The sequence below is a fragment of the Pimephales promelas genome, chromosome 8 (assembly GCF_988280905.1).
Source record: "Pimephales promelas chromosome 8, fPimPro1.hap1.1, whole genome shotgun sequence".
NCBI lineage: Eukaryota > Metazoa > Chordata > Actinopteri > Cypriniformes > Leuciscidae > Pimephales > Pimephales promelas.
Window position 1 is genome coordinate 11,248,077 of NC_142776.1, and position 16,020 is coordinate 11,264,096.

The 16,020-nt window shown below is 37.5% G+C and overlaps 1 protein-coding gene and 1 long non-coding RNA gene across 6 annotated transcripts; one reads left to right on the forward strand and one right to left on the reverse strand.

The window, feature by feature from the left end:
• Positions 1 to 840: 840 nt before the first annotated feature.
• On the reverse strand, positions 841 to 15,888 carry LOC120467009 (poly(rC)-binding protein 3). Of its 5 annotated transcripts, none has more exons than XM_089134628.1 (12): positions 15,814 to 15,888; positions 15,502 to 15,525; positions 15,304 to 15,336; positions 15,105 to 15,221; positions 14,863 to 14,994; positions 14,524 to 14,652; positions 12,714 to 12,788; positions 11,929 to 11,970; positions 11,584 to 11,659; positions 5,412 to 5,464; positions 5,124 to 5,293; positions 841 to 1,068 (listed from the first exon to the last, which is right to left on the reverse strand). In XM_089134628.1, the coding sequence occupies exons 1-12, from the start codon at positions 15,886 to 15,888 to the stop codon at positions 1,014 to 1,016; spliced, it is 981 nt and encodes a 326-aa protein (XP_088990754.1). In that variant the 3' UTR covers positions 841 to 1,013. The 5 variants fall into 5 exon arrangements, with proteins under 5 accessions (XP_088990754.1, XP_088990753.1, XP_039511686.1 ...); XM_089134627.1 differs by having other exon boundaries at positions 11,584 to 11,662; XM_039655752.2 differs by having other exon boundaries at positions 12,642 to 12,788.
• On the forward strand, positions 12,664 to 14,870 carry LOC148977650 (uncharacterized). The gene is made up of 2 exons (XR_016169607.1): positions 12,664 to 12,802; positions 14,438 to 14,870. It is a non-coding gene; the product is annotated as an uncharacterized LOC148977650 (long non-coding RNA).
• Positions 15,889 to 16,020: the final 132 nt, after the last annotated feature.

Sequence of the window (16,020 nt, forward strand, 5' to 3'; positions counted from 1 at the left end):
ATTTTAACGATGTCTTTACTAACTTTTCTGGACCGGCAGAATGAAATTGCCTAGAAGCCTATGAAGGAGTAATCATGCTCTCAGATTTGATAAAATATATCTTAATTTGTGTTCCGAAGATGAACGAAAGTCTTACGGGGTTGGACCAACATGAGGGTGAGTAATTACTGACCGAATTTTCATTTATGGTTGAACTAACTCTTTAACAGATACAACTTTTTTTTTTTTTTATCTTGAATGTATTAGTAAATGCTGAGGTTAACTTTAAATAAGATTAATAAAGGCTGTAGTATTGTTCATTGTTAGTTTGTGTAATGAACACGTTCATCTGTTCATTTGTTAACTAATTAACTAACAAATGAAACATTGTTGTAAAGTGATACCCAAAAAAAAAAAAATCAATGATGTATGAAATATATTGTGTGTTATAAATTATAAATTAATTTACACTGGTGTCATCCTCACTGTAAAACAGTTTTGTTTCATAATTAAAATGAATTGGAAATCAGTTTTCTCTTTTTCTAAAATCACAACATTTATGATGGCCTGTTTTGCCACTTAAGGAAGTTAAATAAAGCGCATTTCAATACAATTTATTGCTCACATTACATGAATGATAACTTGATTACATTTTTTAATATACCGTAAAATATCGAGAAAGCAGTTAATTTAAATAAATAAGAGCAATAACAACTGCTAGACATTCAGCATGCTAAGTTTCAGTGCTAAAACTCTAAACTATATCTAATTAATAAGACAATTCATCACAATTACCTAAATACATGTTGCTTATTATAATATTTTAGATTGTAGAGAACTTTCAGTGTAGATAATAAAAACAGGCTCTTTTCGGGTGAAGCTTTTTTTCTGGAATGAGTTAATTGACTGTCTGAATTACACTAAATACAATTCAAAAATCCTGAAGAACAAACTATAATTCCCAGGTTTTAAGAAAACTGATGAGGCCCAAAACAGTTCAAGAACAGATCGTCTAAACAGAGCATAATGTGACTTCAGGAGGTTGTCATGGTTGAAGGGTCAGTCCACATGGCTGCCACATCTCTGAACCTGCAGAGAGTATAACAAAAACATGTAATCACACTTTTAAAAGAAAAGAAAAAAAAAAGGGTTCATTTTCACAGTCATGTTCTGTTTTGGTTTCGTTTTCATTGTTCCCTGTCACTGTTTTAATAAGCTCTCGTTACTAGTTTGTTTCCATGGTTTCTGATTAAGTTACACACTTGTTTCTGGTTCTTGTATCTAGTGTGTTTAAAGCCCGGAACACACCAAGCCGACGCCAACGAACTAGCGCTGATGAAAGCCGACTGTGTTGTCGCCTCTCGTCCGCTCTCGTCGAGGTAAAAAGCTGCACTTGAACACACCGAGAGAACTGCAGCCGACTGTCAGCTAGAATGTGCGTTCTGCGCCTGCGTTTAATGAGCCAACTGTCTATTTCTGCAGACATATTAGTCTATATATTCATCATTCAAAAAGGAAAACCGACGCTGCCGGCTGCAGACACACACTGTAAACAAAGCAGCGCGTGCTTACCGTTTTGAATATCAATCCTGCTAAATACTTTCTATATTCCACTCCGCTCATGTTAATATTGAAATATTCGCCAAGGAACACTCAGGTAAGAAGACGTAACATAAGAACAGCCTTCTATCTTTACCGTTTTGACTTCTTTGCTTGCTGTTTTGCTTTTATTCTCGTGCACTGACTCTTTCACTAAGCTGAATAGCCAACCAAAGCCAATCTCTCTTTCCCCAATGGCCCGACGCCGATTCAACATGTCGAATCGGGCGAAACAAAGCCGACGAGGACTTTTTTTTAGCCAACGGCACGGAACCGTGCGTATCACACGGAACCCATACACTCACTCACTTGTCATGCACTTACAGCCGCAGTTTGTGACATCTATAGGGTTCTTGACTCAATTTTAAAGAACCCTTTATGCCAAAAAGGATCTATAGGGAGAAATTTGATTACATACTTTCATGTGTAATGGATTATTTCAGTTTTTTTTTTTGATAAAGTCTTACAATTAATTAAAAGATAATGAATTAAAACTAAATCCACAAAGCACCTGTTCCCTTTCAAAAGCTATTCTCAATGCTGCACTTGATTTAAGCGCTATGGGAAAACATGTTTGTTTGACCAGTTGTGAACACGGTCAAACGGGTGCGTGACGGGTGCGCTCATTAGGTTCCTTTGTCTTCAGTACCGCATTGTGTGCCGTGTGTGCTTTTCAAACCTCTTCCCAAACTATTCCTATAACTGCCATACATATTATTTCTGTTATTGAACATGTTTTTTGTTATGTTTGCTTAATCTATTCGTGAATGTTGAGTGTTTATGTTGACTGGGAACTAAAGTGCGTTAATTTTAAGGTGTGTTGCACACGGACGCTTTTTTGAGATGCAACAGGAAAGAACGGACTTTGGTCAGAAGTTATTCTCTGCGTGTGGAATAGAAGTTTTACACGTTTTTCTGAGATAAAAGTAAAGATGCTTTTTGTGTTTTCCTTTTGAGCCGGGTGTTTCAAGTGAACTCATTTCCTTCTGGGTTAAATGCAGCCAGCGAGGTATGTGTATTGTCAACCCGGTCTCATCCCAAATCGTCATATAACTGACGTTTTGGGACGTCTTTTGACCATACGTCAATATTCGCCTTTTTAGGGCCCCCTTAAACGTCGGTAGATGAGGTTATGGGATCCTAACTCTACCCCATACCTAAACTTAACCCTAAACCTAACCCGTCACCTAACTGACGTTAAAGGTAAAGCGTCAGTTGTATGACGGCCCGGGATCGCCATCTACCGACGTTTAAGGGGGCCCTAAAAAGGCGGATATTGACTTATGGTCAAAATACGTCCCAAAACGTCAGTTATATGACGATTTGGGATGAGACTGTGTTAGTATTGTGTTCATATTCCCGAAGTGTTTTTGTATTTACTTCTTTCTAATATTTGTGAATGTGTTTATCTTGTGCATTGTCATACTGTAGTTTGACGGTGGATTTTGATGGTGAATGTGACGAAGGAGAGAAAGATGACAACTGTAATAAATCCATCAGTAACCAGAACCATGGTCTCGTTTATTTCCTGGAGGGAGTGATAATTCCTTTTGCTAAGTTAGTTTTGTCAAGCAGGAAAAAGCCTTTTCTCACTCTCTTCCTCTTTCTCTGAAAACAAAAAGAAAAGAGAATAATGTCGAGATATCATCAAAGAGATGTGTGCCACCCTGCTCACGGCCATATTCGGATGATGATCAGCATGAATTTTGTTTGGGAAAAGCATGCTGTAGCAGCCCTTTAGGACGCAGAATGTCTTAGGGAAGAGTGACCCTGCATTTCCTTGATGATGAAAACATTGGGCTCGCATGGTGATCTGGCTTAGGAGCGGGAGACGGGTCCTTCCCTTTCTCTCAGTCTCTCTCTGGATCTCAACGTGCTCTCGTCTGCTGCTGAAGATGACGCTTCTTTAGAGCTGGCAGAGAATGTGGGTTCTCTTCTCAATAAAGAATCTACTGGCTCGGATCTCGCCAGCCAGCCGGATAATGCGAGGGAACTGAGTAGACGGGAGGTTCCCTTTCTCTCTCCTATGATTGTGTGCAAACAAACTGTGTGTTTGCAAGCAATGATTTCATGATTCTCTGTTGAAACTGCTCTTATATGAAGGCGAAATAGCCAACTGGAGATGGACTTTGAGAACGCCATCTCCAAGCGTTTCTTTACATGACAATGAAGCGCATGAGGAATTACTCGAGGTAGTCACTCATGCAGTGGCCAGATTACAACTAGACTGGCCACAGGAGAAAGAGCAAGCGCTCACAGTTAGAGAAGATTTCTGTCCAGGGAGATGGTCTCTCCCCTTTTTCAAGGACCTTCTTGGTGACTTAATTCATGGTGGAAACCTTATTCCTCACGTGTCCTTTAGTCGACAAATCCCTTCGTGTTCGTGCGCACACTTCACAACCTTGAGGGGTCCAGACACTTCCAGTGCGGCGGTGTTGGTATTCTCGTTCCCATAGTGCTTAAATGAAGCGCAGCATTGAGAGTAGCTTTTTGAGAGAACCATTTCTATAGAAGAGTGCATGTACTGCATCGAATCAATGACAAATAAGAATGTTCATGATAAAGAAGACAAAAAAATGTTCTTCTTTAATGATGATTTTTATCAAACTTGTATATTTAAGTTCAGTAATTTTACTTAAATAACAATTAATAGGTAATTATCATTGCCATTTAAGTGAAATTACTGAACTTAAATATACAAGTTTGATAAAAATCATCATTAAAGAAGAAAATTTCAAATGGCATTTAGAGGCTTTTGCATCTGAACTCTTCATATATATATATGGCTTCCGAAAAAAATCTATGATGAAAAAAAATTACTTTCATGCATGGTGTCAAAACACTCTTTGTCCAGTATTTTCACGAAATATAATCAAAACTTTCGGCAAATTCACGGGAGACCATCTTCTGGCAGCAAGAGAAAAAGAGCGGAAAGACGGCCGGTTTGATCCTGTCGAACTATGTCAAAAGTCCGTGTCACATTTAACCCCGCGTTAGGTTGTGCTCCGCGCTCCCCTATTAAACTAGCAATTTCTTGTTCTTGTTCCATCATGTAATACTGAAGGCTTGTTAAAAATGGAGCTTTGCCATTTCAGGAAAACATTTTCATTTTAAAATGAAAATATAATATTAGATAGAAAATATAATATAATACAGTATTATTTTTAAATTGTAATAATATTTATTATATTACTGTTTTTATCAAATAAACCAAACCTTGGTGACCTAAAGAAACATAAATGTTGAACTAACCTTGCCTTGTCATAGAATAATGACAGTGACTGTTTTGATAATTTTGACCTTGACTTACAGTCGTGAGGCTCTGCATACTAGTGTTTTTTTAAATAAAGTATTAAAATTAATTTTAATTAAGAAATGATGTGCCTGATGAAGACCACCTGATCGTTTATAGGCTACAGTATATATCGTATTGAGCTGTAACTTAACAATATTTTTACCTGTCTATTTTTTCTTTTCTAATTAAGAAATAAAAAATCTTGTTCATCTGTTTTTAGAAACATGTTATTGCTTGCTTTGAAACTCACCTGGCATTTATGAGGTACTGTGCCAGGCTGATGTTGGCAGGTGTTCCCGTAATGGTAATCTGACGGTCTGATGACCCCTCCATGGCATTAGCAATTTTGATCTGAGCCCCGGACATCTGACGGATTTCATTAATTTTGGTGCCCTGACGTCCGATTATGCAGCCTATTAGCTGCAAACATAAAGCAGACAGAGTAAAGTCAGTTTGGCTAGTCAAGGACTCTTCCTTAAATAGTTATTTGATACAATTGTCCAATGAGGGGTTCCTGAAGACAAAGAATTATGCTCACATCATTTGGAATGGTGAGTTCATGAGTACTGGCCTGTGAACTGGCATCCACACCTAGAAACAGAAAGAGTGGGAGAAATGAGAAACACAGAGAATATTTTATCCAACATTAACCATGTTAAAACCGTACATGCTGATTAAAACCTGTTAATTGGTTAACGATAAGTTCCCTTAATACGGTGATATGTATCATTGTATAGTAAGGGAACTTAACGTGAGTTTTGGTGGTGGAAAAAAAAATCAAGTCATCTTATAATTCACAGTGAAAAACCATAAATTCACATTCAATTTCCTGAGTGACACTTGATGGTTTTTCATTGAAATATAATAGTTTTTCTTATCAGTTATGTACATTAGGGTTTTATGTCATACCTTGTGGTTAAATGAAAATGAATTGCATTATTTTAGTGTTATGTGTGTTACCATGATGCTGTTTTGTATTTGTGTGCATGACACTACTTGTGATGAGTTTTGATTCTACATGGCCTTCTCATTAACACCAGTTATATTATTGCTTAATATACTAATAATAGTTATTAATATTTATAAACCTAAAATGTTCGTTCTGCCAATCACATCTGCCTTTTTTTAACTGCAAATTTTACACAGACTTTTCTTTTCATTGTAATCTCTCTGTGATCTGTTTATAATGTGACCGTTCTTGCCTATTCATCCAGTGGATGTTTGCTCTAGGGAGAAGAGAAGTGCCACTCTATCCATTCTATGAAATGCAGTTTCTGCACTCTCTCTAATGCTTTCACCAATGCAAACACAAAGATGTACAGTATGAGCTTCGTTGTGCAGTCTATGCGTCATTGATTTCATAACGAGTTGTCCAGATAAACTCGCGCTGTGTGGAAAGATCGTTCTTTAATCGCTTTGTATAATTTGTTTTGATTTAAATTTGAACAATTTAAATAATATTGTTTTCATCCCACTAAAAGAAACAATGTGAAGTTGATATTTTAGTCACTGGCTTGACTTACTAATTCATAAACAGTATTGAATGATTTTGAGAGAAAGATTACTTGTCTGAACTTGAACAATTAGGCTACACATCAGAAATTGTTGCCTGGTATTTATTTTCAGACGTTCATCGAGGCCAGCTCTGTATTGGCCCAAATTGAGGAAATGTGAAATGTTTGGACCATACAAAACTTTGGGAAGCTGTGTCGGCGCATTTCCATAGAAAATAAAATTAATCCATTGTTTCTTCAGAGGCTCGGATGAAGGAACTCAAAATACTTTTGTGTTCATTTGTCCATCCGAGCACTGATCAACTGCCATGCTTCGCTCATTTGCAAGCCATGATATCTCTCGAGGAAAAACTCAAATCGTGCTCACATGTTCGTACTTCCTAGCTCATTTTCTCATAAGTGAGCCACAGGGTGGGCAAAGCAGAGAAAGGGGAGGGTACCTTCCCTCCGTATGATGTCATACGGAGTAGATTCAAGATCAGCGCGTCTGAGCTTTCATTTTCTCAAAGGCAAAGAAAGATAGCCAAAGCTTGGTTTACACCAATTAAAATTTTTAGCCACTGAGGGACCATATACAGGCTAAGGGAACTCTTATTAATGTTAAAACAACTCAGAAAGTGAAAACTAAGTATGTTCTATATAGTATGAATTGTTGTAGTATGACTGAAATCTGGACACACTACATTCGCCATGATGTGACCTAGCTAGCGTCAGTTGTTTCGTTACACTGCCATTCATAAATCCTGTCCCGTGGCGTCATAGGATTGTATAGCATCCATCTTATGCACACTTCAGAATGTTGCCGGAAGAAGTAGGTCATCCGGGTACTTTTTGACTACTCTTTTATGAATACTGTGAATTTGGCCATACTTCTTTTTTCACACACTGTTTTTGGCAGTTTGCAATTTTGGATGCAGCCACTGTTTTACATTGAACTTTGTTAGAGAGCTACATATCTGTTCAATAAAATACCTTTCTCACCTGTAGGTGCAATATTAACAAAACAAATTATATCTTGATATTTTCTGGGATTTTCTCGATAAAGTTTATTAGACAATATTTAGCTGAGTGTGTTTATTGTGTTGGTACTTTGGCAGGTTTAGGACTGTCGTGGACAGCCGGCCCTGAATTTTTATAAAAAGTCTTCATACTCTGTGTGGTGGTCAGGTCACAGCAGTGACATTTTTTTTTTTTCTCAGTTAGTTTCAATGGATTTTTACCTTTTATAAAGCCATTAAATGCATGCATGCATCATCTGTCAATTTCATAAATTTAATCAAATTCAATTATAACAAGACACAATAGGACTGTTACCAATCAAATGAAATCAGTATCAACAAAATTCATCTTTGCAATATTGAATTGTATTTTGAAAATTATTTAAAACAAGAAAAGGTACTTTAAATGTGAAATTGAAACCGCCAGTAGGTGGCAGAAAGTCACTGTTAATGATTGAATCATTGAGATTCAACCGATTCATTCAAACGTTTTGACTATCTTAAAGCTACAGTACGTAGTTTTTCCTCTTTGTCGCCATCTCTGTTTTATTGCATGTACTTGCTCGAAATCGGCAACTGCAGTTAGTCGCAGAATCATCAACTTTATGTGGGTTGTGCCTCGGCACGGCACAGCGCGGATAAATCCAATGTTTTGAGGAGAATGTGTGGATGTCAGTCACCACGTGGTGTGGATACTATCATTCGAAATCACAGATTTTACTTTTTGGAACTATGACTAACATAATAATTTTCACCGGAAAATGCCATCTGAACAAGTAAGTAACCAACAATGACCAACAATGGGAAAAAAAACATTGCAGTAAATCGTGCTGATTTAAATCTAACGATCGCTTATCATATTACATCAAACCGTGCAAATTATACTTTGTTCTCAAATTGTTAATGTTAACAACATCAGCATTGCGTGACTACGGTTGACTACGGCATGAGCACGGTTGCAGTCTCTTTTTTTCTTTAGCTACTCCAAAGTCCGAAGTCTTATATGCTCTATAAGAGAGCAAAAACAGGCAATATGGTGTCTAAAATGTAAGTCACTTAATATTAACTTCTTTTTATTAAACTTGTATAAAATCAATATCACATTTGTAATCATTCTGATATTTGGAGAAAAACTGCACTCTTGTGATATGCACTCTCTCTGTGTGTGTGTGTGTGTGTGAGGGATAAGCTATACTTGATAATGTCTAATATCACATTGTTAAAACAACAATTACGATTTTATCTCAGACAATATCACACACCCCTATTCACCTGCTGAGTAATAAAATGCTATTTCCATGTCGCTTTTACAGATGTCAAAATCCCTAAATTCTAGCCATCTCTGAAAAGCCAAGCCAATGTTGATTCTCATTTATTATTACAAGCTCTGTCGCGTTCTCTTTTTTGCCAGCAGACTCTGTTCATTTCACTTGATGGCCATCTTTGAAATAACTTTTGGGCAGCTATTTCAGTCATGCACAAATCCTAGCTCTTTTGAAAGGGGAAATGTCTAATTCTCCAAAGCTGTTCACAAAACTTTAGATTAAATTACATATTTGAAATCACCAATGAAATTTGACAACAACTGGTAAGTGTTGTTTCTTATGCTCAGGCAGCATGCTTTTTTTTGGCTAGACCAGCCAATGTGTGTGTGCAGTCTTAAGTGCGAGTCTCAAAACACTAATTGGCATAGGCCTACTAGCCTTCCTAAATATTATTTAGGTGCTAGGCTAGCGCGAGTCAACGGTAACTTTTAGCATGCCATTAAAAACAGTTTTACCCACTCCGCAGTACACCAAAAGCAAATCATTATAACGGCAGCCTATCAATGTAAGTGGCTGTGGAGAGAATAATGTTAGAAATCAAATTACCTTTTGATTGCATTGCAATAGTTATATTGCTTTACCTATATTTATTAGCACAGTTACAGCAGCGGCGGAGTGATATGAAGTTACCTAGGCAACCGAGAGAGCCGGTTCACACGACAATCACGCAAGTGTATTTACCTGCCGCTGACACTCATCACTACAGAAACAGAGTATAATTTATGATGTGTTGTCAGAAGACGTGAGAGTGCACGCTCTCTCGCTCTCTCTCTCTCTCTCTGTGCTCGTTACGTGCCTAGTCAAGCGCAGCAGTATCTATTCTACATCACTGACCTATCAAAATAGGCTTTGGCGGGACAGAAATTTGGTTTTGTGGCAGCCAAAAAAGCGGACGATCTGACGGGTTTTATTAGATTTAATACAACCTGACTAAAAAAAACAGACCCGGCCTCTATCAGCCACACCAGGCGTATAAAAGAGACTTGCGTCTATTTGGGACTCGGCTATTATTTGAAGTTTTACGGGATACACTTAGTGACACTATAACGTTACTCTTAGTTACACTGTCACTCTACACAATGCATTGAACTGTTACGTTTTCTCCACTAACGTTGTCAGTGTCGATCTATCAGTTATGAAAGGGCTAGCTTCATTAGATAGCTAAGAGTAGCCTAACAAAATGTATATTGTTACCTGTAACTTACATCTGTAACTTAGCTGTTGGTGCATCTGGAAAGGCGGCTGGAACTCCATTCCTTGTCATAAACCTGTGACTGTTTCGATTAAATGGTTCTTTAAAGTCATCTGGTCTAAAATGGTCACTGCAAATTCTCAGGTTTTTTTTAGAGTCTCTGCCGGTGTCTCCTTGTCCAAGCCCGCAGAAATAATCCAAAGTTGAATCCTTTCTGGATCTTCAAAAGGAAATTTGTGAAAACTTCGCGATGAACATTTAGGTTTGTTCTTGCAATTCCGAAATGCACACCGAATCACCATGTTGCCTTCATTTACCTCAACAATTATTACTAAGCAAGCCCGACTGTCATGCGCTTCTCTTCTGTGTTTACTTTTTGAGCAGTAACGTTACTACTAACCGGAGTGAAGTAAAATTCCGCCGCTGCTGAGAAACTAATTCCTGTAAATGTAATGCAATCATTGAGATGAAAAGGATAATTTGATTTATTCTAACATTCTCTCAACAGACACTTTGATAGTCTGGCATTATAATTGATTTGCTTTTGGTGTACTGTGGAGTGGGTAAAACTGTGTTTAATGGCATGCTAAAAGATACCGCTGACTCGCGCTAGCCTAGCACCGGCGAACTATGCAACTGGGATGACTGGATGATTTTTTTTTAAAAACTGTCTCCACTGATAAATAACACTAAGGCTCACTTGGAAATGAGGCCCAATGTCCAAAATTCCGAACCACCCTTTTAAGTAGAGGTTTACAAAAAGGGGTTTGAGTGATTAATAATCAGTATCTAACCTGATGAAAAGATATTTATGTTATCCACATTATATTTAATCTGCAACAGCATTGTGAACTTTTGTAAAGATACATTTGGTCATTAACTTTTAAATGCATCATTATGCAAATTGCATGAAGAGAAACACACACTCTAAAAAATGCTGGGTTATTTTAACCCAATTTTGGGTAAAATATGGACAAACCCAGCCATTGGGTTACATTTTTAAATGACATTTTTTACCCAATGGCTGGGTTTGTCCATATTTTACCCAAAATTGGGTTAAAACAACCCAGCATTTTTTAGAGTGCATGAAGAGAGTTCTCCACATGAAAGACTTATGATTGGCAGATCAACGTGTTTCTACATTTCTCTCCAAAAGAATAGGACAATAAATTAAATTGAATGTGGAGGACTTTAACTGTGTCAAGATGACTGGCACAGTTTATAGTGACGTGTCAGGATGCACGCAACTAAGCGACAGAGCTGAAGTTAAAGATACAATTATGACGAAGCAGTATGTCCCAAAGCTTGTCTATACTGCTACACACTCAAAAGTATGTACTTTTTCTTTACAAAAACTACACTTTTAGGGTGTGGTAAATTCAGGTTGATTGGGTCAACCAATCAACTTGAGTTCACCCTAGTATAAGTAGGCAAATTGGGATGCAGCATGATTCTACAGCAACTGGAGCTTGCAGCTGCAGTGATGCGATGACTTTTCAGATCGGCAATTGGCTCCTTTATATAGAGGGTGGGACTTATTCCAGAATATTGCGTGTTTCTGGATTAGGCTACCCATTATGTAGTTACCCATCCAGGGGGAGACGAGAGAAAGACAAGAAAGTGAATGAAAGACCTACAGGTATATAGTGAAGGGTGTGTAGCGGGAGGGTTGGGTACGTACCAGGGAAAGCGGGGGTGGTCTGTCCGAGGGAGGTAAAGGGGGTTTGCTGCATAGCCAGCTGATGGAGCTTTGTCAACTGCTGGGGGAGGGAGGAGGGTCAGTAGTACACCTAAGAAGTTATCATTAAATAAAGGAGTCCTGCTCAGACCTTTACAAACTCATCTAGACACCAAAAAGGGGAAGCTGTGAGAAATCTCACGCATGACTGCATTCTATTGAAAACACATATATAGACCTATCAATTGTATGAATTTTAATAAAGCAGGTCATGAAAAAGAAAAAGCAAAGGTAACAAGAATGTTACGCTAAAGAGGGATGGAGGATTAGAAGGTACATTTTACTCACGTCTGGGTGTGGAATGGCGTATTGTCCCTGAATGGTGTAGGTCTTTGATGGAAACGGAAAAGAAAGATAATTTTCAAACATTATCAATGTACATAAATACAAATGTACATACTGTACACTTAAAAAAAATGTGTTATATGTTCAATGATAATTAAATATTGTGAGTGGAACACATGCATAGGGCAATTCATTTCATGGACTGAATGAACTATATGACATGAAATATAAAATTTCACTACAAAAATTTTTTATACACAGAAGTCTGCATTTGAAATATAAAGTTGTCAATGGATCTGGTTCCTTCCATTTTGTGCACAGAGGGTGAATGTTTTACAGCTTGAATTTATTCAATAATTAATGCATTTTAAAACATTAACACTTGTTATTTTTAGTTTATTAATGTGAAGCTGCTTTGAAAGCACTACCAATAAATAACTTGGCTTGACTTATGTACATAAAATGCAAGGAAGATTTAAGATTTGGTGCACAAAAAAGTGCTCACATTACATTTTATACATTGATTAAATCCAATTACATTGATTTTGTCTTTCTGTGTACAAATTGCATAAAAATGTAATGGTATTTTGTCAGAATTTATTCAAGTGTTTAATTCAATCCAATTGCCAGGTTACATTTGTTGCCCCAGGAATATGAATACTTGTTTACAACTTGGAATTGTCTGTAGTTGTAGTCCATATTCTGATCATACTTACAGGCAGAGGCTGATGCTGCAGTAAGAGGCTGAGATTGGCTGTGGCTGGAGCTGTCAGTGTGTCTGCTCTTACCTGGCCCCCAGAGAAAATGACTGGTGCAGTGGCAGGCTTCGGCCTGTATGGAATTGTAGCACCTTTGGGTGGGGACTGGCAAAAGAAAAGTAAGGGTAGACTTTAATAAAAATGTAATAGATCAGGGTTTCCAAACTGGGGGGTTTGCCGAGGGTTTGTGAGTTTATGAAATGCTAATAATTAATTACATCAAATGTAAAATTAAAATAAATAAATGGGGTATACACAATATAGTCTGGAGCGAGGTCTGCAATTTAATTAAATAGTTGTATAGTTTAAGCATGAAGCAAGCAGCACATTTCATATTTACAACTATCAAATATTATTTATTTTTATTTTACAGTAAAACAGTAAAATGTCTAAACTTAAAATGTTTATTTGAGTTAAAACTACTTTTACTACTACTAGTAGTAGTACTAATAATAATAACAACAATGATAATAATAATACATTTATTACTTTTGATGTCAGAAAACAGTAAACATGCAAACGTGTTGTTAAATTATCAACGTAAAATCTCGGGGTCTCTATTTATTATTATTATTTTTTACATCTAAGGGGTTTGGCTGATAAATAAGTAGGGAAATCTTTGTAATACATGAATACATGGTTACTGTCACGGTGTGTGCAGGCAGAAGGACAGGCTGAGTCCAGGTACTAACGAATACAATATATATTTAATTCCAAAAACAGGCAGGAAGACTGGGTACACAGAGTAACATCGAACATTGACCGACAAAACAGAATGAAACAGAGGGAACTAAATTAACACAGTCTCATCCCAAAAAGTCATATAACTGACGTTTTGGGACGTATTTTGACCATACGTCAATATCAGCCTTTTTAGGGCCCCCTTAAACGTCGGTAGATGGCGATCCCGGGCCGTCATACAACTGACGCTTTACCTTTAACGTCAGTTAGGTGACGGGCTAGGTTTAGGGTTAGGTTTAGGTATGGGGTAGAGTTAGGATCCCATAACCTCATCTACCGACGTTTAAGGGGGCCCTAAAAAGGCGAATATTGACGTATGGTCAAAAGACGTCCCAAAACGTCAGTTATATGACGTCTTGGGGTGAGACCGGGTTGACTAAATACACAGAGAAATCAGACATAATGAGGTGAAGACAGGTGAAACAGATGAACAGGACGCTGAACGGGAGGCTGATGAGGGAGTGAGTTCAGGTGTGCAGACGAGAGGATCATGGGAAGTGTAGTGAAGGAGACGCAGACGGGATGGTGCAGACGCAGACTGTGACAGTTACCAAAATGAGATTATGATTTAACTCTCTCTTTGATGCTGGTAATAAATCTGAACATCTACTGTAAATCTGTGTCAAAAAAAGATTCCCTATTGTAGAGGAATAATTCACCAAAAAATGAAAATTCTGTCATCAGTTCCTCGCCCTCATGTTGTGATAGACCTTTTTTATTTCCACAAAACAGAATGTTTCAGCTTTTTTTGTTTATACTATGTGAGTTAATGGGGTCATGACCTTTTGAAATGAATCCATTCATCAACATTTAACCTCTTTCATTCTTGCATACCATGATGTCTGGCAATATGTTTGCACTGATCAATGTCTGATTCGAGAGTGAATAAGAGTTACATTTGATATGTTTACACTACTGTACATTTAGCTAATTTTGTAGCATGAAAGTGTTGTACCCCATTGACAAGACCATTTGAAACGTTCTTAAAAATATATATTTTTTGTGTTCCACAGAAAATCGAAAGCCATATTTGGAATGACAACAAGAGTTGGGTGAACTACTTCAACCTCAAAACCACTGTAATTGGTCTTTTCCTTACCTCTAACATGACCACACAGATCTGCTTCACACACTGGATAATGGCCTCTGGAGCACCTGAGATCGTGACTGCACGTTCAGTGGAATTGGGCAGCATGTCTCCAGCCACTTGCACCTGAGCCCCTGTAGACTGGAAAAAAGCACAGTCAGCCAGGATAGACACCCCTAGCACACAGAAAGTACCATTTGTTCCTCTATAAGGCATGGTAACATTTAGAATTTTGCAGTTGTACTTGTTGAAGAATATTGATAGCATTGTTTGGATATACTGTATGCATTGTAATAAAATGCACATTATAAAATCTGTGGATAAAAAAAAAAGTTATAAAATTAAACATACCTCCCTCATCTCCTTGATCTTGGAGCCCCCCTTCCCAATTAGAGAGCCACACTGACTGGCCGGCACCACTAAGCGCAAGGTCACTGGAGGCTTACTTGTGGCTTGGCTGTTGCTCATAGAGTTAATGATATCCTGGGTACAACCAAAATATCAGTGACCATTACTGTTACAGTTTTTATTGACATATTTGGGGGTTTTAATTGTAAATATATCATTTTAATTAAAAAAATGATGTCTGATACTTCTTCAAACTTGTACGCAATCATGGCGAAGGCCTTGAATATGGCATCTGTGGGTCCTGTGATGGTAACTATCCTCTCTGGGCAGTTCCCCTCTGAAATATTTATGCGTGCACTGCTCTGTTGAAACAGATTGTCTAGTTTTTTTAATAACCATGTAGCACTTATCACAGCACATAAAATTATTTGTATCATTACTTACTTCCTCACGCATCTTCTTCACAGTTTCTCCTTTCTGAAAAAAATGCATTGTTTGATAAAACACAGACTGTTATTAATGATTATACAAATCGACATTTTTGCTAAATACATGGTAAAATCCATTCATTAATTTAATAACTGACTGATACAAACTCAAGGGTTTCAAGCATTGACATGGTGTCTGAATGTAGCAATTTACCTTGCCTATGATGCTGCCAACCTCCTGCAAGATAAAAAAAGAATGTGTTTGTAATTACGAACTTACAATCCAATTATTTTACAGCCTAAAACACATGTATGGGGAGCATAACACATATGTAAAACCAAAGAGCCTTAAAAAAGGTGATTGTCATTTCACATTTTTTTAGATCTATTTTTTAAGGCTTTTTCGTCCTCTTACAAAACATACTGTGTCCATCTGTTTTTTTTAATCACTGGAAGAAGTATTAACATGGAGTAGTACATTTTGTATATTGAAATTTTAGATTAGGTGCATGTTAGGTGCTTGTACCTTTCCGTGCATTAGGAGCCTTATAGTTAGAGTGACATTGAGCCCTCCTTCAGACTGCACTTTGTTGGGCTCCATGGTGAGGATTTAGGATTGGGTGAATGAATTAGGATCTTACAGGAGCAGTTCAAAAATGTTAGGGCCAGTGGTCACCACACAGTCACCTAAAAGTTCAAAAGAAGCAAACACACAAACGAAACCTTAAATGGT